Source organism: Halyomorpha halys, unplaced genomic scaffold, assembly GCF_000696795.3.
Source record: "Halyomorpha halys isolate HHAL.00 unplaced genomic scaffold, Hhal_1.1 Scaffold111.1, whole genome shotgun sequence".
NCBI classification, from domain to species: Eukaryota; Metazoa; Arthropoda; class Insecta; order Hemiptera; family Pentatomidae; genus Halyomorpha; species Halyomorpha halys.
In genome coordinates, this window is record NW_027109684.1 from 1,078,434 (window position 1) to 1,103,831 (window position 25,398).

Below are 25,398 nucleotides of genomic sequence, written 5' to 3' on the forward strand. Positions count from 1 at the left end.
AAGCCCTGCAACGTGGGGCGAAACGTTGGGTCAATACAATAGTATAATTATCTACTATTTGAGTTTTTTTTTACCGCACCCGGACCATATTCCATTCATTTATTTTTATTCTTTGTGTGAGGGGCGGTGAGGTCATACCCCTTACACCTTCCCGAGACTAACTCTGCTAAGGCCTTATTTCCCCCTCAATTTTGTTAAAAAAACAAATGTGAAATGATTTAATCATACATTAATGCTTAAAAACTGAAAAAAAATTGTTAAGAAGAAAATCAAAAAGTAAGACTCGCGAAAAGCACTTCTGCAACACCAACTCTATCTAAATATAAATTTCCAATCCTCTAACTCAATTTGGAGAGGTATTGATAGGAAAAACTTTATTTTATTTAAAGAGATTTAAAATTTTATTTAAATAATTTTTCTAAAGCCTCTGCAGGAGTTTTCCTGAATCACAATTGTCCTAATTATCTTTTTTGGTCTAGACATGATTCAAAGGACTTTTCATTCCAAAACGTTAATATTCTTTTTTTTTTTCTTAAGTTAGGACCCATGTTCATGGCCATATTTTACAACAGGCCAGATGATTGTCTGGTAAATTATAAGTTTGGCTTTGAAAGAGAGAGATTTCAAAAACTTAGTACTTTTCCAAACAAGCACCTACTTAAAAAAATAATATCCATTACAAAGGTGGGAAAATTTTGAAGGATTATCTTCATAATGTGTTACACTGCAAAACTGAATCTGGGTAAGTAATAATAGAAATTATTACCATATACTAAATATCCTTTTGTATGATGAAGAAAATGATGAACAAATAGGAATATTTCGATACTAAGTCATAGTTTGAGGAAACAATAAAACAAAGTTTCAAATATCAACTCAAATCAATACCACTTAACTTTTTGTGGTTGTTAGGGCTTTTCAAGATTCTTCAATAAATAGGTAGACATAAGAAATTCTGGATTGGGAGCAGAACTTCCCAAGGAATAAAATAGTATCATAATGTAAAAATTGAACAAAATAAACAAGTGTACTGAAGTATCGATTTGATCACTGTTACAAAATAAAAAAATTACCTGAAGTGCTGAGGCCAGGACTGGAAGTAAATTTTGCTACATCTACAATTTTCACAGCAAACTGATGGCCCGTCTGCCGATGAATACATCTTCTTACTAAACTGAAAGGCCCCCTGAAACAAAACAAAAACAATTTATTAAATGGTGAAGCTACATTATCGTGAAATAGCATAGAATAATTTAGCTTCACCATTTAATAAATTGCATCTTATTGCTTTCTTTAGAACGAAATGCTCAAGATTACAAAAACAATTTATTAAATTTTTATGAAACTAATTGAATTTTCTTAAATTTTAATAATTTTTTTATTAATTTATTTTCTTTTTACAAAGGGATGGTTTGGAATAAAATCAAGAAAAACAATTAAGAATTAGTTTCAACTATTTATTAATAATAGCCTGTGATGAAGAACTGCAATAAATGTTTGTTATTAAAAAATAGTTTCAACTTTTTTTTTCTTGACCACAACTCAGATCATCTTCTAATTCACATATTATCAATTCATGTATGTATAACATTTTTTGTAGATTTATAATATTGAATTACATTATGACCCAAAAACTTAATAAATATGTGAAAATTATTCTTGTTTTCACTGCTTATTTCCTTGCATTATAATTTTTGTTCAGAAGAGAAATCAATACATGCCATAAGCATGATCATTTTGAGTAGACCAATCTGATTGGTGTTCACTCTGACCAAATTTAAAATTTATTCAATTTTTTTCAAGTCAAATATGTAATAATTATCAATACTATAGTATATTTATAATCATATCATGTATATATTTAGAATCATTACTACAAATTGAGTATACTAAATTAAGAGAGCCTAAATTGAATCATAGTAACAATAGCAGGATTATTTAAAAAATACTTAACAACTTCTATTAAACCAGAATTAGAAAGTATTTTGTGTTTTAAATATTTATTCTTAGCTTCAATAATGTGTATAGAAAAGAATACTTTTATCAGGCTCGATCATCTGGTTTTAGCTTTTCCAGATGTATTGAATATACAACTACATATTCGTCATTAACTCACAGAGTGTTTTCCTTCTAAACATACTCTACATTCTAGCACGTTAATCTTCAAAATGTTTGGTTCTGAGAATCAAACAATCTTTGATTTGAAAGTAGGAAGATATATATCAATTCCATCCATTCCAAAAACTCTTATGGGATCAGGTAAAGAAGAACAGGATCATTCTAAATAAGTTTATAGGTAAATAGTTTTAATAAAAGTACTGCAAAAGATTTTATAAATTCACTAAAATCTCTGATATATAGAGTGGGTTTCCAAATGGAAGGCTCAAGTACTCAGATCCTATAATTAATAAATAACTTTCATTCTGTAATAAAAAACAGAATTCTTCTATGTAATCGAGAGATTCACATTCCTTGAAACTTTGGCGGATCCACAACAGTGACATGAGATATGCTCCATATTTTTTTTTTTTTTATTATAATACACATGGTATCCTTAAAGCTCTATCCTAAGGAAAAATATGTTTTATTTTATAATAAAATAATTATTTATTTTATATTTCGAAACTCATCCCTAATTGCTAATGACAGTACAGTATTTGCTTTCTAATGGTATATTAAAATTGCTAATAGATTTTCAATAATTTTTTTATTACTTAGCAAAAAATTCTGTAGTTTAAAATATAAAGTGAAATTAAAAAAAATATTTTTCCTTTTTGTACAACGAATATAGTTTTTTTTTTTTTTTAAACATAGGTGTGTCAAAATAAAATAAGTTTCTATTAGAAGATTATTAGTTGACAGTGAATAATTGACAGTAGGAAGATCGTTCAGGTGGCGGTCAAAAAAGGTACAAAGATAGTAGAACAAACTATTTATCAGTAATCAACACTTCTCCCCACGTTCCACAACTTCATCAGGGCCAGATGAGAACAAAACATAAACATTGTTTAATAAGATAACACTGTAACAATATACATATGAAGTTGTAAAATAGAAATTATATAAAAAAAAGTTATATAAAAAGGGGGATGTTATACACTAAAAATATAAATATAAATAAGTGATAGAATCGCATAAAAATAACTGGAGTAAAGAATAGTGAAATAATAATGTGTAGAAGTAACAACAAATGTTGTACAATTAAGAGAAAGAAAGAGTATGGAAGCAAATGAGCTGGAAGTACGGTAAAATAAAAAATCAAGCGGCTAGTTACACGGATGAATGTCAATAATATAAGATAATAAAATAGAAATAATAAAGATGCTCTCCTGAATTCTATAATAAGTAAAGTGAAGATTTAAGACAGAAAAGATACTGGTAGGATTAGGAAGTTGAGTGGGAATCTTAATGGAAACTATAAGCTCTGAATATTTGTCCATAGGAAGATATAATATAAATGTAACATAATACATAAAGTAGAAAACAAAAAATATATTTTCAGTCTAAAGAGTTAATAATTAAATAAGAATATAAACTTAAAAAATATAAAAAGATAAGACAATAAACTAAGGAATAGGTATACGAAAGTAGTGGATGAAATCTGATAGCATTGATATGGGACCAACGATGTACCAACCCACACTATCCCTAAAAATTGATCGAAGTCAGACAAAAATTTAATAACATACTGACAAACGGATAAATTTGTTTCTCAATATCTAAAATTGCCTCTACACGTTTGCCAAACCACGGCAAATTAGTGCATGCCCAAGTCTATGGATGAGTTATTTGGATGGGCTGGTACAAGTTGGCATGAATTTGTGTCCGACCCGTTGAGTGTCAGTTTTTTGGCACAAATTAAAGGGCGCTTGTGCTGCTTCCACAGGTTTGTGTTCTCCGTGTTTTAATTACAGAGTTTCCCAGCCCTTCGGATTTAATAATTAATTTTAGCTTAAGATTATATATTTTAAAATTTTATCAATTCGGTGTAAAAACCTTCTTTTTTTTAATCCAGTCAATTAACTATATTTATAGTTTATTTTTTTATTGAACACAGCACAAATGTAAGTTTCTAAAAACATTAAACGTTTGGAAAGCTATTTTTTCCCCTACCTCCTAATTTAATTTATAAAACAAATACAATATATACAGAGCCTACATATTTACTGCCCTTCCTTTGCCACAAGGCATTATAAGTAAGTGGGTTGGGCTAAGTCCACTAAAAGCAGGGGTTACCACATTGCCGCAGTCCGGGGGCTCATGTTAAGCTACATTAACATATATTTAATACAAATTCAAGTTCCAAAGTTGAATTCAAAAGTTATGTTATGTATTATTTCTATGATTTAGCACCTAATTTGTTCATATTTACGTTTACGGCCATTTCACTTTACTTGTTTTGTACCTTTTTATAATGAAGATAGAGTGCAATAGCTAAGGCAAGCGCGTGGATACCGAAGTTTGTAACTTCATTGTTTACCAAGCATTCGAGTCTTGGATTTGCGTCAAAGTGTGTATAAAACACAAAATGTGAATGAAAATTTTCGATTATGAGGACATATTTATTTATTTTTTTTTTTCATTTTATGTATGGATACAAAGTTTCTCTCTCTCTCTTTGGTTTTGAAGAAGTAAAATTATTTTGCTTATAAATAAAATGTCTTATTTTGAACAAAAAATACATAATTTACGCCATTTAAATAGTTTAATTGCAGGAAGGATGATAGTGCATTAAACAAGCCCAAATAAAAAAAACCTACCTATATACGAAAAAGTGTTTCAGAACTTTTTTTTTTTCACTTCTTGTGAATTTGGGTTTTTGTAAATATTTTTTTTATTATAGGGCATGGGATACATACACAGCGTTACTGCGGTCTGACGAATCTGTATATTAATCAGGAAATGCCTCAAATTGGATACACACCGCTAGCCTGTATTGCGGAATAAATATTCCACAAATGAAAACAAGCCGGATATAATAGTACCACAAATATGGGCTTGATGAAGGGAGCAGGCTAAAAAAGGCGGCAATATGGTAGGGGCGAGCCAAGCCTGCGTTTTATTGTGGCTCTTCGGCCAACAAATTCTCTTCCTGACAAATGTGTATATCTTCACCGCGGTAACTTTTCATGAGCTCCTTCCTAGGAGGTTTATCGGCATAGTCTCTCCTAGTTCCAGCCAGAGCTAAGAGTAAGGGTGTGTCGGTGTGATCTATGGCCAATGGGTGTCGTACTATTCTGTCCTACAGGCCTTTCTCTGAGCAATGTACAGTGTGTCTATCAAAACCTTTTTATGGAATTCCAAGACTTTTATATTTTCCCCCCCATTTTTTGAATAATTCCAGGTCATTGAAACAATTATAAAGAACATAATAAACAAATCGCTCTATTACATAAAAAAGTTTTATTTTGTTGAGGTGAAAAAAAACTTCCAGATACAATATAAACTATTTCAGGACATTATCACATACTCATGCACCATTGCATCCACATATGTGTCAAATCATATCATATATACACTTATAAAACAATTTTAAACTATAAGTGTATAAACGACATGATTTCAAAATGGAAATTGAAAAAATGACAAATATGTGGATACCATGATGCATGAGTATGGGATAATGTCCGGAAATGTTATACAAGCAAAATACTGAAGAGTTTATATCCTATTGGAAGTTTTTTCATCTTAACAATTTAAAAAATTAATGCAATCAACTTCCAAAAATCCAGAAAAAAGTTTTAGTGATCATGATGTAATATTTTATTTTACATACAAGGTAGAATAATAAAAATGGCTCGTAAAATTTAAGTTTAATTGATTAAGAACGCATTTTACGAAAACAAAAATAATAACAAATGAAAACTGTGTCGAAAGGCAGACAGACACATTTTTTCAAAAAGAGAATAATTGAAAACTTACATTTTGAAAAGTCAGAAAAAAAACGAAGTATGGATGAAATAAAAAAGTTATAGCCTGAAAAAGTAGAATACCTGTTAAAAAAAAATATATATCCCATCTACAGATTTCATGTAGATTACAGTAATACAATTTCGATTTATTTATTCATTTCCACCTTTCCCAGCCTTACAAGCAATACAGGTGTGCAGCAGCAGTTCGATGTTACATATCCATCATCAAACTACTGCTAATAAATCAATTTACAATTAATGAACCATTAAGTTTTCTTATAGCTTTCATCAGTTTCCAGTCTTCCATCTGCAGGCATTTCAGGGGCTGGTCTTCTTCTTTGACGGATATTAAAGTGGCTTGGTCCAATAATTGTTTTCCACCCGTATACAAATTCTTTGTAATGCTGGTAGTTTTCTTCGCTTACTAGCTGAGGGAAGTCGTTCTCTGTGAGGGCGTAGAGTCCGGTTTCCCTCAGCAATCTGGCCCGTAATGCATTAAAGACGATTACAGTCTATGATGATGTGCTCGGCAGTCTCCGGAACACCACAACTAGGGCATAGGGGGTCGATATCCATCCAATACAAACTGGTGCTAGCCTGATCATGATTAGGTGCTCCAGAACCTTGCTCATCTCAGGGAGGAGACATAAAGCTGTAGGACTTAAGGAGCTGCTTATCTCTGTCCCCTCCCTTGTAGAGGAGGCAATCTTCCAACTTCTTGGAAAGTATCCCCCTTCCAGACAGTCATTGTAAATATCGAGAAGCCTTTCTTCATTATAGGGGCTACCATTCTTTAGGCCGCGTCTATAGCGTCAAGTCCTGGAGCACGGCCAGTTTTTTGCCTTTCCACGGCAAGGCGCAGATCATGTATGTCCCAAGGTGAACACAGGTCCGTAACAGGCGGGTATACCGTGGTGCGTCTCACAAAACCTTCCTCTTCGTTGTCCAGGGATGGATCATCCCTGGGGTACAGTAATACATTAAATGAACAGTTGTATAATTTGTAAAGTGGGGGTTTGTCCGCCGTTAGGGGGGCAGAGGCACCCCCCTCCCCGCCTCAAAAATTTAACTTTTTGGACAAAGTTTATGGTTTCTAACCCAAGCTAAAAAAAAAAAAGGTTTTGTTTGGTAATATAATTTATAATATGATGGTAGGACAGTTAATATGGAAAGACAGGAAAAGTTCCCCTCTTTCTAATGAGTCCGAGAACTTCGAAATCTGATCAGCTGATAACGAGATACAGAGTTTCTAGACACAAACGATTTGAACTCCCCTGGAACAATAACGAATTACGATGATACTTACTACATAAAGGTATCTTGCCGAGCTGAATCCAAACCTGTCACATTTTTAAGTGTGAAAAATGTATAAGTCTAGTTTATGTAGTAAGTAAAATATTTATAAAAAAATTATTTTTGACGTTTACATTTTACCTTTAATCGATCGACATTTCTACACTGGAGATATAAAATAAAACAGTGAAAGTATTATTCTTTTTTTTATTAGCTCCCAGGGCCTATTGGATGAAATAGATCGACGTTTAAAAGAAATGCAAAATCATCAAGAAAATTTCGATTAAAATCGGTGAGAATACACTGGGCACTTCCATTATTAAAAGACAAATCCTTAAATAACAGTATTTGTTATTTTAAGGTAAATTGCTATTTTTCACATGTTTTAAATTTATATTTTATTATTATTATAGGTAGATGGCTATTTTAGAAAAAAAATGGTTTTAATTAAATTGAAAGACGGGTTTGATATAATTCATTAAAAAAAAAATCAAAAAATAACAACCCGCTTTATATAATCCAGCCCATCTCCAGAGCACCAAGATTCGAGACCGGCAATTACTTTTTAAAAAATTGTAAATAATTATCGAAATATTAATCGATTGAATCGAATTGGATTCTCGAGTTTACAACTATATGACATTTTTTAAAATTCCTTTTAGAAATTTTCGAACCTCATTTTTCTTAAACAGGTAAATATATTTAGAAACTACTTAAAGTTTATTACGGAAAATTAAAAATCTCTGAATAATTTCGGTAAAAGTTATCATTTTTAATAATATTAATGGTCGAAGTAGACTGATTTTCATAATCATAACACAAACAAGTCGTAACAATTTTTTTTCATTAAAAAAGACGGAATGTATATATTTTTATCGGAAGCAAAACGTAGGCTACGCTTACTTACATCAGAGAAAGAACAAATGAAAATTCAAACGAAGAATTTAGGTGATGTTTTCTAAAAATTATTCTCTATTTTCCTCTCTATTCTCCTTTTTTTTTTCTTGACTGCAGCCGTGACAGTAACTATTAAATTTAGGTAATAGCATCCAGCCAAGGCAGTGTTAACACGAAGGTCAAGCGTCCTACAGTCGGCCAAAACGTAAGAGAGAATGATTGTGTTTTAACAAAAACTTTGAAGTATTATCGGCGTCGAACTATAGGGTTCACTAAGCCTTTATTTACTTATTTTATTTTAGTACACACTACGACAAAAGTTGAGCAATTTTCCTCATTTATTTCATAGCACAGTTTGCTGCCACTTACAGCCCCAACCTCTTTCCCCCAGTTTCCCCTTCATTATTCCCCTCCTGAGGGAAAACAAGTTTTCTGTTTGCCCTCTTGAGACGATAGGATAGTACTTTCATACAGTAACATCTCCCCGTTTTTTTTATCAGCCTTTTCACATCTTCTCTTTTACACTCAGGCTCTCCAGTAAAACTGTTATTATCTTTTAAAATTAAATTTAAATTTTCGACAACTTTTCCAAACATAAAGATGAAATATTGACTTCTTAAGAAAATTCTTGGTAACTACTGGTATTTGAAGGAATATCTCGAAGTATACCGTACAATACAAATCGAAGTCCGTTATACAATACAATAAGTTACAGGCAATAAAACTGTATTAAACAAAAACAAATAATTAATGCCCTGTTTAGAGAATTCAAGACCAAATTCATTCACGGCCGTAAAACTTAATTAATGTGAATTTTAATGTAATTCCACTTAACCTATTCTGAAACAAAACCTATACTGAAGCGAACTTTAATATTTAAGAGCAAGTGAAAGATGATGGAATTTTAAGTGTATTTTGATATCATTGTGTTCAAGTATTAGACAAAATATATATCTTAAAAATGTAAACAGACATTAGATGATAGAAGCCATTTCGTAACCATACATGTCCCTTATTTTCTTATATTTTCCTGCTTTAGTATCTAGTAACTACTACTATTTTAGTGGTCCTCCCTAATGAGTTGAAGTACGGTGTATAATAAAATAAGTTACAGGAAATTAAATTGTATTTAAAATAATAAATCTCGCAATATGCTGGGCTCCTAAAGGTATTTTGAGGTCTTTATTTTTTATTAAAAAAAAAATGTAACCTTCTAATGTAAAAAGACACTTAATAAGAGTTACATAGAAGTCTAGGCTGCTTTTAGACAAGGAAGTTGAGGCATCAATTGAATAAACATGAGCCTGCAGCGGCGTCGGTACGAATACGGTCTAGAGGAAAAGAGGGGTTGATTTTTATTTCTTGGCAGTCCCACGGAATGGAAACTTGACCTTCCTATTCAGGTTAGAATAGATTGGTTATTTATGAGATAACCTCTCCTCCCTCCCCCTCTCCTCATCCCATCAACGTCAGAACTGAGCAGACAGGAGGTAAAAAAAAAAGTAACACATAAGGCATTATGTAACCTGACAGCACAATGCTAGTTATGTTAGTTTTTCCAGCTAAGGTAAAAATCCACTTTCGTAAGATATTCTTTTTTACTTATTATAGGGCCATCGATGAATTATACCGTAAGTTTAACTGACATCTATCATTTAATGAATTTCTTCATTGGATTCATTTTAAAGGTTCCGAAAGTGAGTTAAAAGAATGAATGAAAGAGTTCCCAACCCTGATCATTCGACAAAATCTCCTTCCTGCCAAAAAATTTACTATAATGTTGATATCATCACTTCGCGTTTTTCCATTCACTTCTTATATACATCTCAACTTACCTAACCTGTTAGTATATTCCTTTTCAAAGAACTCCTTCCTTTGTGAAGATTCTTTATCATTCAATATTTATCGTTTTGATATTCTTCTATCATCTTCAACCTCGTTTTAAGATCTGAGGTAAATTAAATTAATCACTACCAGAGAACAGTTCAGAAACTGAAAAATATTATGATATTTTGATACACCAGCTTAATCGTGTAAAATACACAAAAAGAACTATTTTCATTATTGGAAAGTGAAATTCACTCTAAGGTGAAATTTACCCTGCCAATTTACAGGAACACAGCAAATTGGCTCCCCTTATCTAAGAGACCACAGCATAATAAAGAGCAGTGAAGTTTGAAGATGGGATTTGTGGTCCCTAAAGCTCATCATAGCACGCTAGTGTATAAAATACATACACGTTGAGTACACAGTGTATAAAGTTCCAATATGTATAAAGTATATAATAAATGATTTAACAAATGAATCCCTTAAATACCCGAACTGTAGTAATTTCTGGAATAGCTTTATAGAAACGGAAGTAAAAATTCCAAATCAAGTAATATGAATCAATCCACAGAAGTAGATTGGTAATAAAAGATGGAATATACTATTATAAAGGTAAGAAGATATGAATAAATTAAGATACGTTGCCAATTGAATATGTTAATATATCTTATCTTATACATATCTTCTTACCTATATAATATTATATTTCATCTTTCATTGTTATCAATCTACTACTGTCTAATTCCATTTTTATCACTCATCTTTTTTTTTATTATTCAATTCATTGTTATGTATATTTCCAAATTTGTTAGTTTATTATTTCTTTTCAATTTTATGTTTCTCTGAATGATGGTTGTTAACACGTTTTGTTTTATTGCCATGATGAAGATCAAACTAACCGCACTCCCCCCCCCCCTCAACCATCTTCTCCATTTAGTTTTTTTTTTACAAAATGTATTTTTTTTTAAAATAAAAAACTTAAAAAAAAAAGTAGATATTACCATATCATTATTTCAACGCTTTTCTACCGATTTACGTTTATATCGAAGGAAAACACTAAACAATACTGTAAAAGGACGCAGACGATGTGGAAGGAGTTCCATTTGCCGACAGAATCGAAAGCTTTATTTACATCGCTCACAAAAGGGACAGAGGCACAATGGACAGCAAATATTTGTGAGCAGAGATCGAACCCAGACCAGCCAGTAACAGAAGCATAACTGATACTCAAGAGTATATGATAAGGAGACTTAAAATAAATATAAAAAACGTCTAGAATACATTGCGAGGAAATGTCAAAATTAATAATGATGAAGTCCTAATGAGCGGCGTTGTCTCAATATGCCCCTCTCATTATTGAACTTGTACTCACGGCAAAGGCAGAAGTCAAATAAAAAGTTTTCTTCATTCAAGAGGAGACGAACTAATTGAAATCGGCTTCTTTTATGTCTTTCTCATTAAATTAACGTGGAAGACATGTCTTTGGTGGAAACTTCTTAAAAATTCTGTGCCGCAACAAAAGGCACAAAATGATATCCAAATTCTAACTTCTCATTTCAGCGAGACCGTTGTTTAAAAAAAAAAAATACTGTTTTTAAAATTATTTTTCTGGTCAATCTTCATCTTCACATGCTATTTACAAGTAACAAAAGACATTTCTTTATGTAACATGTGATATATAAGAAAGATAAGCACCATGGCAAGGTAAGAAATAAAAAGATAGAATAGGTTCCCGCATCCAGCTCTTTATCAGAATTTGAGTTTTAAGGTTTAAGAATTTTGACATAAAATCGTACACCATTAAAGTCTTGCGATCTAAGAGACCCCCTGATTACTATGATCGATATTATTACTCAGACCAAGCAGAGACGAATTTTGGAAAATTTTATCAACCAATAAAACAGTGTTACATGCTGTTTTATTGGTTGATAAAATTTTCTGAAGTTTAAAAGTTTCGTTAGATTTTATAGATCACATTTTCGGCGTCTGCTTTTAAAAGTTGCGGCATTCTTTACAAATTGGGAAAACAATAATCGCTTGAGTCACCCTTGGGACTGCATTACCTCCTGGAGTGATCCGTAGATTAATTGGAATCAATAATGTACTGAGAAGTGTAATTATTTAAAGAACGAAGGAGTAGTGTTCCTCAGGATTCATCAGTTCCAGCAAACCCTTCCTTCACCTATATTAACAATCTCCCATGTTCCATTCTCCACTTACAATTCCATCTAAATGCTGATGAACTCCATATTTACTTATCCTTCTAACCTACTTCGCTTTCATAACCCAAAAGGTACAAAAGATAATAACTACGTATGGATAGTTAACAATGATTTAAGACTTAATATTGATATTAAATTAATGTTTGACTTGAAAAACGAAGGACATCCTCTTTTGATCTAAGTTTCCTCCCTTACTTAGCGTCAATAATCGACCAATTCATTTTGACTCTAATGAGAAAACACTTGATGTCATTTTCGATCCGCACCTCTCCTAGAATTATCATATTTCCTAAATCAAACAAAAACATTTATATTAAAAATTCTTAAGAGTCCATTTCTCAAAAAAAAACAATAGTTCATAATACCCTTTCGACTTCTCCTAATTCGACTATTGATTCTTAATTTACGGAGGGGATCTCCCGGGTTAGAGACTGTAAAGACTTATCAATTCCTTTATTAGATTTCTTTTTCGCTGTGTGGTAGTTTATTTCATGCAGCCAAAATTAAATCGTAGAACAGTTTGCCCAATCCGTTTGTTACTGTTATTATTTATTAAGTTAAATATATCTGATTCATTAATGTTATAATTTTTTTTTTCAAAACTTTATTTTGTGGTAGATATTACAATTTGCCACAACATTGTTGGGCAATAGGTAATAGTAGTGACTACTGATCACATTCATACTAAAATAAAATAACATAAGAATAAAAATAAATAAATAAATGAAAAAAAAGTACATAAAAATAAATAAATCTTTATATATATATACAACAGAAGGATAAAGAAAATGAACATAAGCAAACTATATACATGAAAAAATTAAATAATAATAAAACTAAATAAATAAAATAATCATATTATAACTATATCTGTTATACACGTTTGTTTATAGATTTCAAATATTTCTGGATTTTTGTATAGTCTGTTATTTTTAATAAACTATGATAAATAATATTTTAATTTATATCTAAATTTTTGAAAAATATTTCTTGTTGTTTTTTGGATGATATTCAAGTGTAATATGTTTAAGGGTCTCGTTACGGCTACAATTTTCGCATTGAAAAGTTTCGGTTAAGCCTACTTTGTGCAGGTAACTATTACGAATTCCATGATTCGACCCAAGTATAATATAAGTTTTTATGATGTCTTTCCCTATATTTGCCAGTGGGAACCATGATTTTCGAATGATATGGGGAAATATATTTTTAAAAAAACTGCCCTGTGGGCTTCTCTCAAAATTGTTTTTGCCAGTTTTATATCAGATCTGATTTAATCATTTTATAATAATCGGTGTAAAGTAATTAAGTGTCTATCTGCTGACCTGTTGTGATGGCTAATTTAGCCAATTTATCAACGGCCATGATATCTGTAATTACTGTGTGACCTTTAATCCACTTAGATATTATTTGATTATTTCCTTTCATTTTTAATAATGGTTTTTTTAGAATTTTCATTTGAGTATTACTGATATTTTGTATATACTATCATTCAATATACAATGCACCACTAAAAACTGATAAAACTATAAATTTATAATCAGTATAATTCATTTAGAACTCATTTCTATATCAATTAAGCTTCATTGATTGACCCCAGGGGATGCTTTTATGACTAATGTTGGTATAACGATCTGATGTGGCTTTAGAATTAAATATTTGATAAATTAATCCATTTGATCCCAACTTTTTGGGAACATTGAAACTCGGTACAATACTTTATTACTCCAAATAAAATATGTCTCCAAAATTTCAACTAGGAATCAACACTTGGAGGTATCAAATGTTATAAAATATAACGATATATGTTCTAAACATAAGAAAAAGTAAGCTTAGTAACTATATATGTAGTACACACATACCCTCTCCTCCTGTTTACATTGTCCCGAAAATGGACTGCTTAATATAATTCCTCATAAATCAAACAAAATAAAATAACTTGATAAAATTAAATAATATGAGATAGAGATCGCTTTCGGCAAAAGGTAATGTAGAAGACTAAAATACCTAAATGATTATATAATTTAAAAAAATTAATATTATTTTTTTTTTACTTATGTTAAAAATTCTAATGTAAAACATATGAAGAAGATTATGGTGGATCATTTAATTATCAGGAGTGGATCAATTATTATAATAACTGATTTCAGTAAACAGATCAATTAAAATAAGATATAAAAGTAATTTAATCATCTCCCCAGTGAAATTAGTGGGGTCAAATGAGTCAACTATGTTTACAATATTTCTATATCTTTCCAAAAAAACAAGAATCTATATAACTTGGACTGTATTTGATGTAATTGGCAATTACGAAATAAAATTTTATAGTATATAGGTTTTTTGGAAACATATAGAAGTATTGAAAGAAAAAAAATCTATGAAAAACGCATTTTATTTACGTTCTAAAAAACCTTAAATAAAAAAAAAAATGAAAACGGTCACTTTGGCTTTCCACCAACGATATCTTATTTATAAAAGTTTTGAATGACCATCATTATACATATCGTTGTTTTCCTTCAATTGTATTCGATTTTAAAAAAAAAAAGTTACTATTTTATTTCGAATTGTACGTACTACAATAATACTATAAATTAGGATTATTTCCTCTACAGAGAACCCCTACGGACTGTTCCAAAGCTCATATAATTTTTATAAAGTAACTCCAGTCAACTGGTCAACAAACCATGGAATACGTTAAACACAAAATCAAAAAATTATTAGGTGTGCCACTATTAAAGCAAGGCAGTGATATGTATAATAAACAATCACTGTCGATATAGTGTGTTTGATATTATTATTATAACTGCATATAATTATGTCGTAATAGGAACATCAACAAAAAAATATTCAAGCTGTGTTATGAGAACCGTAACTTACTTTCCTCAGAGCTAGGACACACGTTTTAAAAACTCCTTAAACGTTATTAGGGACTAATGGTCTCGAGGAGAGATAAAAATCCTTCTCAACTTCTAATGGAAAAGAGGAAAAATTCCTTTGGAATTATAAAAGGCGGCTGAAAGATCCTTCTTTCATTACGTTCTCCTGAACGTAATATTTAAAATATTTTGTAGAATTCTCTTAGAACTATTGGTATCTTAGAACAGTCGTCGAACATACATTAAAATTATAAAAAGGGATATCATTTTAATAAAGCATAAATAATTCGATAAAACTTTACATTAATATTATTCACTTCAAAGTCCTTTCAGTTATTTTTGTTAATATTATTTGTTATTAAATTAAATTTAATTGTTATTATTTGCTTTATTTTCATTTAGTAATTTTTAATAAAATTATTAGTTATATCACTTAAGATCAATTCATATTGTACTTATCTAGCTTAAAAATTGTTTAGCCTCCACAACGCCCCAATAGTCAAAATTTTAATAATTGCATTTCACTCATGTCTATCATTTTTATGTGTTATTTTGTCACCGACCGATAGATGTTGTCATCTGGTCGGACCATATTGGATGAAATTTTTTAAATTAATAAAATAAAATTAAAAAATATATATTGCAAAATCTAATGAGATGTAGGAATAAAAAGGAAAAAGAAAAATTTATCTCCTATCCAAAAGATAAAAAAAATTAATGAGTGGAAATTCAGACCTTTTTCTAATAGTGAGTACTGAATCATTATATAGAATAGAATATTTTAAAAAAATTCTGGGATCTAAGACCCTTGAAAATGTAAAAAAGAAAAAAAAATTAACAAAAATGATCAAAAAAATGAATATAAATAAATTATCTCTGTATTGAAACCGTGACTGTAACATGTCACTCACTGACTTATAGATAACTGTATCTCAAAACAGCAATATCTGAAGATTTGAAATTATCAATGGTGAGTGCTCTTATCCAGTAGATTTCCATTAAGTCTCAGTTAAAAAAAAAATGGAATTCGGTGTAAATAAAGATTATATAAAAAAACAAATAATTATTTCTATTACTTCGGAAAGCTATTGAAATTACTGTTTTATAATTTATGTTAATGATATAATTAGATACTGATTTGTAAAGATATGTAGCAGGAAGAACTGTTGGGATTTCGCACGATTCAAAATTAACAAAGCATAATTTCAACATTTATTGTTAAATAAATGTATCTCTGAATTAATTTTTTTAAGGAATGTTGCAGAAACACGCCTTCCTCCCACACATAAGGTAGAAATATAAAATTTTTTTATTAACAATAGACAATAAATATTACCTTGCTTTGGGATTTACCCTTATACAATTCATTTTTCTTTGCTACTTATTAATTAAATATGAGCTATATTTTACGTTTTGGTAAAAAATAAAGTGAACGAAATAAATTAAAATGATTGATGATGTTTGCAGCAATATATGTTTAGTTCGCTTATTTTTATTTCTATGAGTCGCTTTTTCTATATAATTTCCTATTTCAGTTATGAAAAGGTTTAAATAAATTATGATTTAATTTTTATATGTATTCATGTACGGTGTTTATATTTAATTCTGAATGCATCTTAGGTATTCATGTGTATATGGATAGTTTTTAACAATTCTAAGACATTTTTTGCGGAATACTTGTATTTTTGTTATTAAGTTATTATTATTTATAAGCGTAGCTCCATAATGGAGAGGTATAAGTTATGATTGGTCTTAATACTGTTTCATAAGTATAAATTTATTTTTGGTGGATAGTTTTGACTTTTTTATTAAAATATGAAAACGCGTTGTACATTAGTTCATTGCCTACCTATTTGGAATTGGGAGAGCTCGGGACATCCTCATATTTTCTATTTATATCTGTGAATTCCCAAGCTGAACCTTAGCAATGATCATATTAAGAGATGATAGGAACAGGCTGGAAGGGGAACATCTGGAAGAAATTCTGGGAGGCCTGGATATAGGAGATGTTTAATAATAGAATACTGTTGATAAACATTTAGAACTGGTGGAGCGCCAGCAACCTGTTAATGCCTCTGCGCTCACACTCTCCAACGGATAATTCGTCGTAGTCAGAAAATTTGTTTACCAAGAATTTTTAGTTTCGTAGGTGATAAATGAATAGACAATGAGGTCCATTAGGGTCAATCCATTTCAAGTGTTACACCATTGGTCGCTTGGTCAGTTCAGAAAAAATAATTAATTTGAAAGTTCATTCCCTATTGTTTTGGTAGTTCAAAAGTAATTTTTAAATATTTTTATAGAACCAGGTCCAATAGCGGTCATTTTATTTATATTTTCAGTCACTTTTAGAGGTTACACGCGTGTGATTTCTAAGTTACTCAATATTGGATTGTCAAAGGGCTTTAAAATTGACTTCATTGAGTTTAGAACATTCTGGTCTGATCCTTTTTATATTCTTAATGTTTCTGATAATGTTGCCAAAGTGTTGAACTACATGTTGTCAAAGTTATTAAATGATAGCAACAAAATTCAATTTTTGCGGGATAATTTCTTAAAAAATGATCATTTTCTCAGCCTCATTTCTTTTTGTGTTTATACATATATGAGCTTGTTTTACATGCAAAGTTACTGGTACATAACTGACTTTATTTTTTCTAAACACATTTTTTTTATCTACTTTACTTGAAGCGACTTTTAATTTTTGTAATTTTTTTCCTAGAACACAATTAATACGATCAATAATCTTCAGTTCTTATTCTATTCTAGATAACATAACAAATTTATTGGTATACACCTAATAACCATTAAATATATGTTGAGCAAAGGTGGTCGCACTTCACCTTTTGTGCAATTGTTTTTTCTCAGCTCCTAGACTTCATTGGAAAGAACCCTGGGACACGTGTCTGATATTTTTCACACTAGTATCAACCAAAAAAGATTTATTAAACTGACATTGCATCGTTAAATTCATTGAACCCACATTGAGCCAGTAGAGGTTGAGTAAGTGCGCTAAAGTCGAAAACACTTTGAATAAAAGTAGAGAATTTGGCCATTGCAAGAACTCCAACTATTAAATTTATTTTACAATAAATCTCGGGGTCATTGCTGGTTCAACCTTCGAAGTAGATTGTAGGGATAAGGATAAATTAAACTTTTAGATTGAACTCTAGAAGTACAAAAAAGTATTTTTGTTTTCTTCTAGATATTTCTAATGAACTAACACATACACAAGATACTGTAGTGTGACATTACAAGGAAGACTAAGAACGTGTAGTGGATGAAATAAACAAGATGCAGAAGAAAATTTGAATAATACTTCTTAACCACTCTTAAGTCCTTAATTTTCAAAATTTTCCCAAATACAGTTCAAAACACAGGATTTGGATCTATTTGGAAAAGAAAGCACTCATTTATTTTTGTTTTTTTTTTCTTCTTTTCTTTTGTTTATATTTTGTTATATCTACACCAAAGCCAGTCTTCAGTGCCGATAATAACACTCAATGGCTCCAAAACCAAGGAAGTGTGTTGACAAATAAATAAACACCAATTTTTATTTCTCTTTATTGTTCATTTTATTTACCATATTATTTTAAACTATAGCAAATAAGCCTTGTGAATAAATGAAGTCACTATAGCCGAAAGTGCTAATGCCTCACCTATTAACTTCGAAACATCAGAGGCGTCTGATCGATTTCGACTTGGGCGGGCTGACTTTTATTTCGTGGCCGAGTGAAAATTTGACCTTTTCACTCTGGTCGGAATAGGATAGTAACCTGTAGAATAACCCTCCATATATCAGAAATAGCCAGAAAGGGAATGGAATAAAAAATAACACCTCGTGTATGATTAATTGTTAGTCGTGATACAAAATACCTGAAGAATACATTTTCGAAGCAATCCATTAGAATTCAAACAGCAGTATTGTATCTTCCATCCAGCTCTGTAATACCAGGAACCGACTATGCGACCTTTGTACACCCTTCCACCGAACTGAGTCCTTTGACAAATCCTTCATTATTCTCCTCGCCTTCTCCTTGAGGAATTCCTTACCCATTTCAATCTGTTAAGTTTACTCACTACTTTCATTCGAAAAACTCTCACTCCCTCAATTCCCAATCACTCAACAAAACGTGTACTTGGAAGATAAGAATGGATGTTTTTATGAAAATACCTTAATTAAATATGTCACTTAGCATGTATTTATATTTTTCACTTTGTTTAATTATTGGTCATACCAACGCTTATCGTTGTAATATATATCGTCATGTTGTTACACAAATACGCTAAATTATTTTATCATCGATATTCTTATTTAAATTTACTCTATCATTTCATTAGAAAATACAACTTCAATCTAATTATAAAAATTAAAATCTGTACCGCTCCAACCCATGAAGGGTCAAGGGTTCAGTACTTTGTAAGCAAGTAGTGTTACTAGACCAGCGGTTGAGCAAGGAGGTGATTTGGTCAGAATCATACTCCACCGCCAGATTTATACCTAATTAAAGGGTACCCAATTTAAGAGGCTGGGCGGACTCCAGGAGGGCTCCAGAGCCCACAGGAGTTGACTCACGGCTGCAGTGTAACAGAAAACAATTTTCAGGTCCTTGGAGTCAGTAGCCACATGGCTTACCTTGTGGCTATCGTACTCCCACAATCTAATTATATTTATATTTAACGATACAATATTTAAAATATCATACTAAATTTCGGAATTAGATGGTACACCTAGTATTTGTCTAATGACATCAAACTTAACTGGTCATCAATGTCATATTTTCTTATTTGTTTATCGTAATATTGATTTTATAATTTTTTTAAATTCTGTATATGTTACAAAATTTTCTCTCTTTACATTTTTCCGAAACTATCGCTCTAGCGAGAAGAGCAATCAATTCGATATTATATTTCTGATAGTATTTTGTGAGACCCTAAAATTTTCAATACTGATCGTAATGGTTTATTATTGTCTCTAAGGATTATTGATATGTGCTTTGGTTTAATACAATTGGAAGTCCATAGAAGTTATATTTATTCCGAATGGCTACTTTCTTAATTAATTTAAAGAAAATTTATATTTTCTCCTTTCATGAAACGATATCCCATGCCTGCTTTTGCTTTTGAAAAAAATAATGAAAAATCTTTCAACAGCAAAATAAGAATAATTTAATAACATCAAAAAAGTGTGAGTCGCTAAATCATTGTTGTTTCTTTATGTCGAAATGACGTCACCTGTGAAACTATTATGATGGCTAGCGTTTTCGTTTTGTTGTTATACAGATTAAAAATATTAGTTTTTAAAAACAAAATTAATCCTTTATCTACATTAATTGAAACATATATGATTGTGATTCTGAATTGAATGATAATAATATTAACATTTTTTAAATTTTTATTTTTCTATGTCGTCAAATACCCAATTGCAATTAATGTATATACCATGTTCATGAATGTGAGCTTTGTATTTTGAATTTCGAAGCTATAGAATCAGATTCTTTAGAAGGTTTGATATAGCATCGTTTGCATGGATTACTCTTAAAACTGTTTGAATGCATAGTATATGCTATGTTAACAATGTGCTAATTTATGTTATATCATGGATAAAATGTTAAGCCATAAAATAACAAAAAAATACAATATTAAAAGAGCAACTCATTTTAAATACGAAATAGAAACACCAACAAGTTTCTTATAGGCATCTAAATAACGAACACAACGAGAGCTAACTTTGCACTAGACCAAGTTGATCCAAGTTAGGTTCGACCGGGAACAGAACTATTAGAGACACGTCCAGTATAGACATAAACAGAAGGAGTGACAGGAACAAACAAGTTGGCGTGTTCATGTTCAATATTACCCTGTTCATTACAGAGCCAACTCTACTTGGGGCTCTAAGAACCCATAGAGATGGCAAGATATAGAGAACATAACCTGTCTTTTGCAGTAACCGGGAACATTAATAGCATCGCTGACCTGTTCGCAGGAACAACACTAGCCGTTAAGGGGACTATTTTACTAAGTCAACGGAAGTCCTTTCACTAACTCATTTTAGGCCTAGCTAAAATTTTTAATTTTGTTTAACAGTTTTTGTTCAAGAATAATAAATCACAAATATAATATTTATAAATAGATATATTAAATCAATAATACTAAATATTAATTAAATGATGACTTAATAATTTATACATAAGATAAAGAAAATTAAATAAAAATAAAAATAAAACAATCACTTTACATACATTACTTTTTTGGTTCAAGAATGGTTTGAATTATCAATTGTAATAAAATGTATCCATTAATAAAACTCCACTTTATTTGATCCTTTACTCTCAACCTAATTTATTTACTTAGCGACATTTCTACCCTAGGGCATTTTCAAGAAGACAACTTTATAATTTATCTGTCAGATTTATGAAAATTAGTTTTTTCCATTGCCTGAGTCAACTTTTATCATTGCACAAGCTGACCCGGCAATGCTTCGTTATTGCTATATTTGAGGATGTTATGTAGATTTAATGAACGGAATTGATATACTGATATAAATTATTATATTTAGTTAAAATTAAACATTTAACTAATTCAAAAGTTTATTGTGGACAAAGATTCGACCATTCCCGTTTATATCTATATATATAAACGAATGAACAACTGAAATCAAAAACAAATGAAAAATGAGCGAACATTTTAGGTTTTTATGGAATAAAATAAACTTTAGTAGATATGCATCTCAAATTCTTAAATATTTTCTTTTTCATGACATTTATTATATCCCTTGTATAGTCTGGGCAAAAATTGAAACTTTTCCCAATAGAAAATAATGCGACTATTTTTCTTTACTTGAAAGAACTAAGAAATACATTTTTGGTAACTTCGGAAACCCGCCATTTTTTATTCCCCATTACCATAGTTGTATTATGTATTTTATTTTTAACTTATTGGATGTATATTTTATTAAAGTTTCGGAAAATTGGAATGAAATCACTTCCTTTTTTTCTCCTCTTGGTTTCTTGAAATATTACGATTCCAATAATCTTTTTTTTTTTTTTATGCAATAATAAATAATAATTGCACAGCAATAATAAATGCACAGCGAAGGTGATTTGGCCTGGTTATCTATAGTTGACCAAAATATTCTAACCATGGTGGGGGGTTAATTTTTTGATTTTGTGGGACCGCCACTTATTGAAAAAAGTCAACCAATTTGAACCGGCGCTGCCAGCAGATCTTAGAACAATAGACCTAGGCCTAACCAACTGAGCAACATACGGTTCTACGATTCCTTCAATTTCGCCTAAACTTATTTTTTCCCTTTTTATAACGATAACCATATTTACCTCTCTAGAACACACAAGCGTATGGATACGAACGTTCGGCGTTAATTACTTTCTTTTTTTACCAAATATTTATAAGGTATTTCGGTTTGACAAGCTGTGAACAAACTGACATCTGTTTTTACTGCTTAAATCCATTTTATTTGGGATCTCCTCTCCAAAAAGAATATTTGCATTCAATAGTCCACTAAGTTATCCTTTTACAGACAATAGTTGTTCTTTGCTCACAGCCTTTATATTCGGCAACGCCGCTTCAAATACGCTTTTAAGGCAGGACCAAAGCGATTTAGCCAGGCCATCCATCTTGAAGCTAGCTCAGCTTCTTACGGCGCTTCAATCACCGCCGACATCAGGGATCTGGGATGTGGAGGGTGGAGAGGAGATACCTCGCTTAATATAGAGTGCCAACTTTCTACACCGAGTTCGTTTCTACGATTATACTGTCATACAGAAATTAACTGGAAAAATATTTATATAAGTTATTAATTGTGCTTTAAAATAAATATAAAAATCCATGTTCGCTTTAGAACAGCTATTTTATATTACTCACTGTGGTCGTATATTGCCCTACTTCCCTTTACTATACATTCCATATATAATAAGTAAAAAATAAATATTATTAATCAGAAACAAAAATGAATTGGATCAAGGATAGGAGAAATTCACGTAGCTAAAAAATGAATTAAAAAGATGAATAAATATGACAGATGATACTTTATAAGGCGTTACAACTCTTCAGTTTAGTTATATAAAAAATTTTAAATCTATAAGCTGTTACTTTTAAGCATTAATTAAAATATTAATAATTTATAATAAAAATTATATATTTGATTTCATATTTCTACAGGATAAAGAAACTAAATAACCATATATAAATGAAATACAATTCTGTATTAAAAAACAGTTTATATATAATTTAAAAATGGTTAGTTCACCCAGGTTTATATAAATGTTTTGCATTCCAAGAGACAGAGTGAGTTCTTTAATGAATAGGATAAATGACTATAAAAAATATACAAATAGTTTTTCAATTTGTTTCAAATAATTTTGATATTATTAGACCTTACTGACAATATTACAGCTTTAGAGAGATGCATCAGTATAGCTCTGTTTAGATCAAGAGGTAGGTAAACCCTCAGAGAGGTAGTTGACACATGCGTACCAAGCAGGGCTACATGTCAATGCGGTAAGTCAGGTTGTAGGGTAGATTTAATTATATTAACTAGAGGGAATATTATAAGCTTATTGAAAAATAATAAATCAATTACTAAATCTTTTCAACTGTTAAGGTAAAACTTGAAATTTATTATTAAATCGGTGGTTTAATTTCAAACGAAACCGTTAAAAACCGGATTACAGTTAATAGCAACTTATTTGTCCTAATTAAGGAATCGAATCGGGCTCTCAACTTTCTCGATTTTTTTTTTTCGGTTACACCCTAAATATTACGACAACCTTAACAAACAAGTGATTTTGAATAATAGCTGGAAGTGCAGAAAAAGCAGTATATAAAATGACCGAAATGAGATGCGTTGTATAAGCCAAGAACATGAGCATTTAACCACAAATATATTTTTTTTTCAGAGTAAATTAAAGGAATTTAATAGCTAGATAAGAACCTAGCATAAAACAAAAAGAGTATATTAAGGAGTCACCTAAGCAATCTCGAAACTGCACTGGCGCCGGTTCGATCCCGCCTGGATGGGTTGACTCTTACTTTTCCAACGGAAATATTTTCGGTATATATTTTTTTCCAAATTTCTTTAAAACTAAAAACTTCATATATCCTTGATATCCTCATTTTACGTTTATCAATCCATTCATTAAATACTAGATTCTAACCTATTTTTATATAACCCCTAGAATTCTCTTCGCCAATCATTCTATTTTTCCTTTAAATAATACAGATTCATTCACCTACTTCATAATCAAAACCATCGAAATGATAAAACGTATTTATAATGATAAAATTGTAATTGTAATTGAAGTTCCATGCTTTTATAAAGCTTATAAAGAAATAAATTAAGATTAAGGGTTAACAAAAAAAAACCCTTAACCTATTCCGAACAATATATTATACTACCATTATTATTATAGAGCTATTTCCATCTAGATATAGCAGTAAATAAAAATTATTATTCATTTTTTTTTTTTTATGCTTATTAGGTCTGTACGAAATGTATTTTTCTCAAGAATCATAATTATAACTTTTATAGTATGTTGCTAAAGTAAGGGCTGAGTGTTGAACATAAAAATATATTATGTACCGCCCTTTCTTGCTAAAATAATGGTATATTTTATTTACATTAGCCTAGTGGTCACTTATGGATGACAAGAGTGGTCACTGACTATAGCTCAGAAGAGGTGTGACAAAATAATACTGGAAGAAGTATTGTGAATGTGAGGAAAAGAGATCAAATAAAAAGTGCTTGGATCCAGAAGAAAACAGGACTAACTGACACACTGAAAATGACAAGATTAAGCAAATGGAAATGGGCAGGGAAATGATGGAGCGGTGAATTCAAGAGAACAGCGGGACCCTCTGGTGGAGAGCTGCTAGGGACAGGGTTGATAGAAGTTAATGTTTTGTTAATTAATCTGTGTATGTGTATGTGTGTACATGTATGTGTATATATTTTTCCTATCTTCTTTAAATATTTACATTGTATTTTGTGTAATTTCAGTTTTTGCATAGGTAGAAGGTTATTTCATTTCATTTACCTTATGAAAGATTAAAAAAAAAAAAAACCCATTTTGCGAGACTTAGTTATTTGGACTCAAAATGTGTATATATGTCGAAAACTTGAATTCGTAATCTCTTACGATCGCAAAACGTTCCCTTACTATATATTCCATGTATAGGTAAGTGAACGTAATAGAAAGGGAGTTCATATAATTCCCTATGATAGTGGCAGAATGTGAACAAGAATGTGATCAAACTTTGTAATGTTACAGATATCTGCTTTATCAATGACAAAGACAATTGCTATATTGGAATCAGTTTCATGGTCAGCCATGTGCAAGTAACATCCCGTTCGTT

The 25,398-nt window shown here is 30.6% G+C and overlaps 1 protein-coding gene across 11 annotated transcripts in view; it reads right to left on the reverse strand.

Moving 5' to 3' along the window:
• Positions 1 to 25,398, reverse strand: part of CASK (peripheral plasma membrane protein CASK) — a 934,116-nt gene that overhangs the window by 605,535 nt on the left and 303,183 nt on the right. For all 11 annotated transcript variants that reach the window (XM_067047816.1, XM_067047817.1, XM_067047813.1 and 8 more), the window contains exon 2: positions 1,074 to 1,186. In XM_067047816.1, coding sequence (XP_066903917.1) covers positions 1,074 to 1,186 — 113 coding nt within the window. The remainder of the gene's footprint in view (positions 1 to 1,073; positions 1,187 to 25,398) is intronic.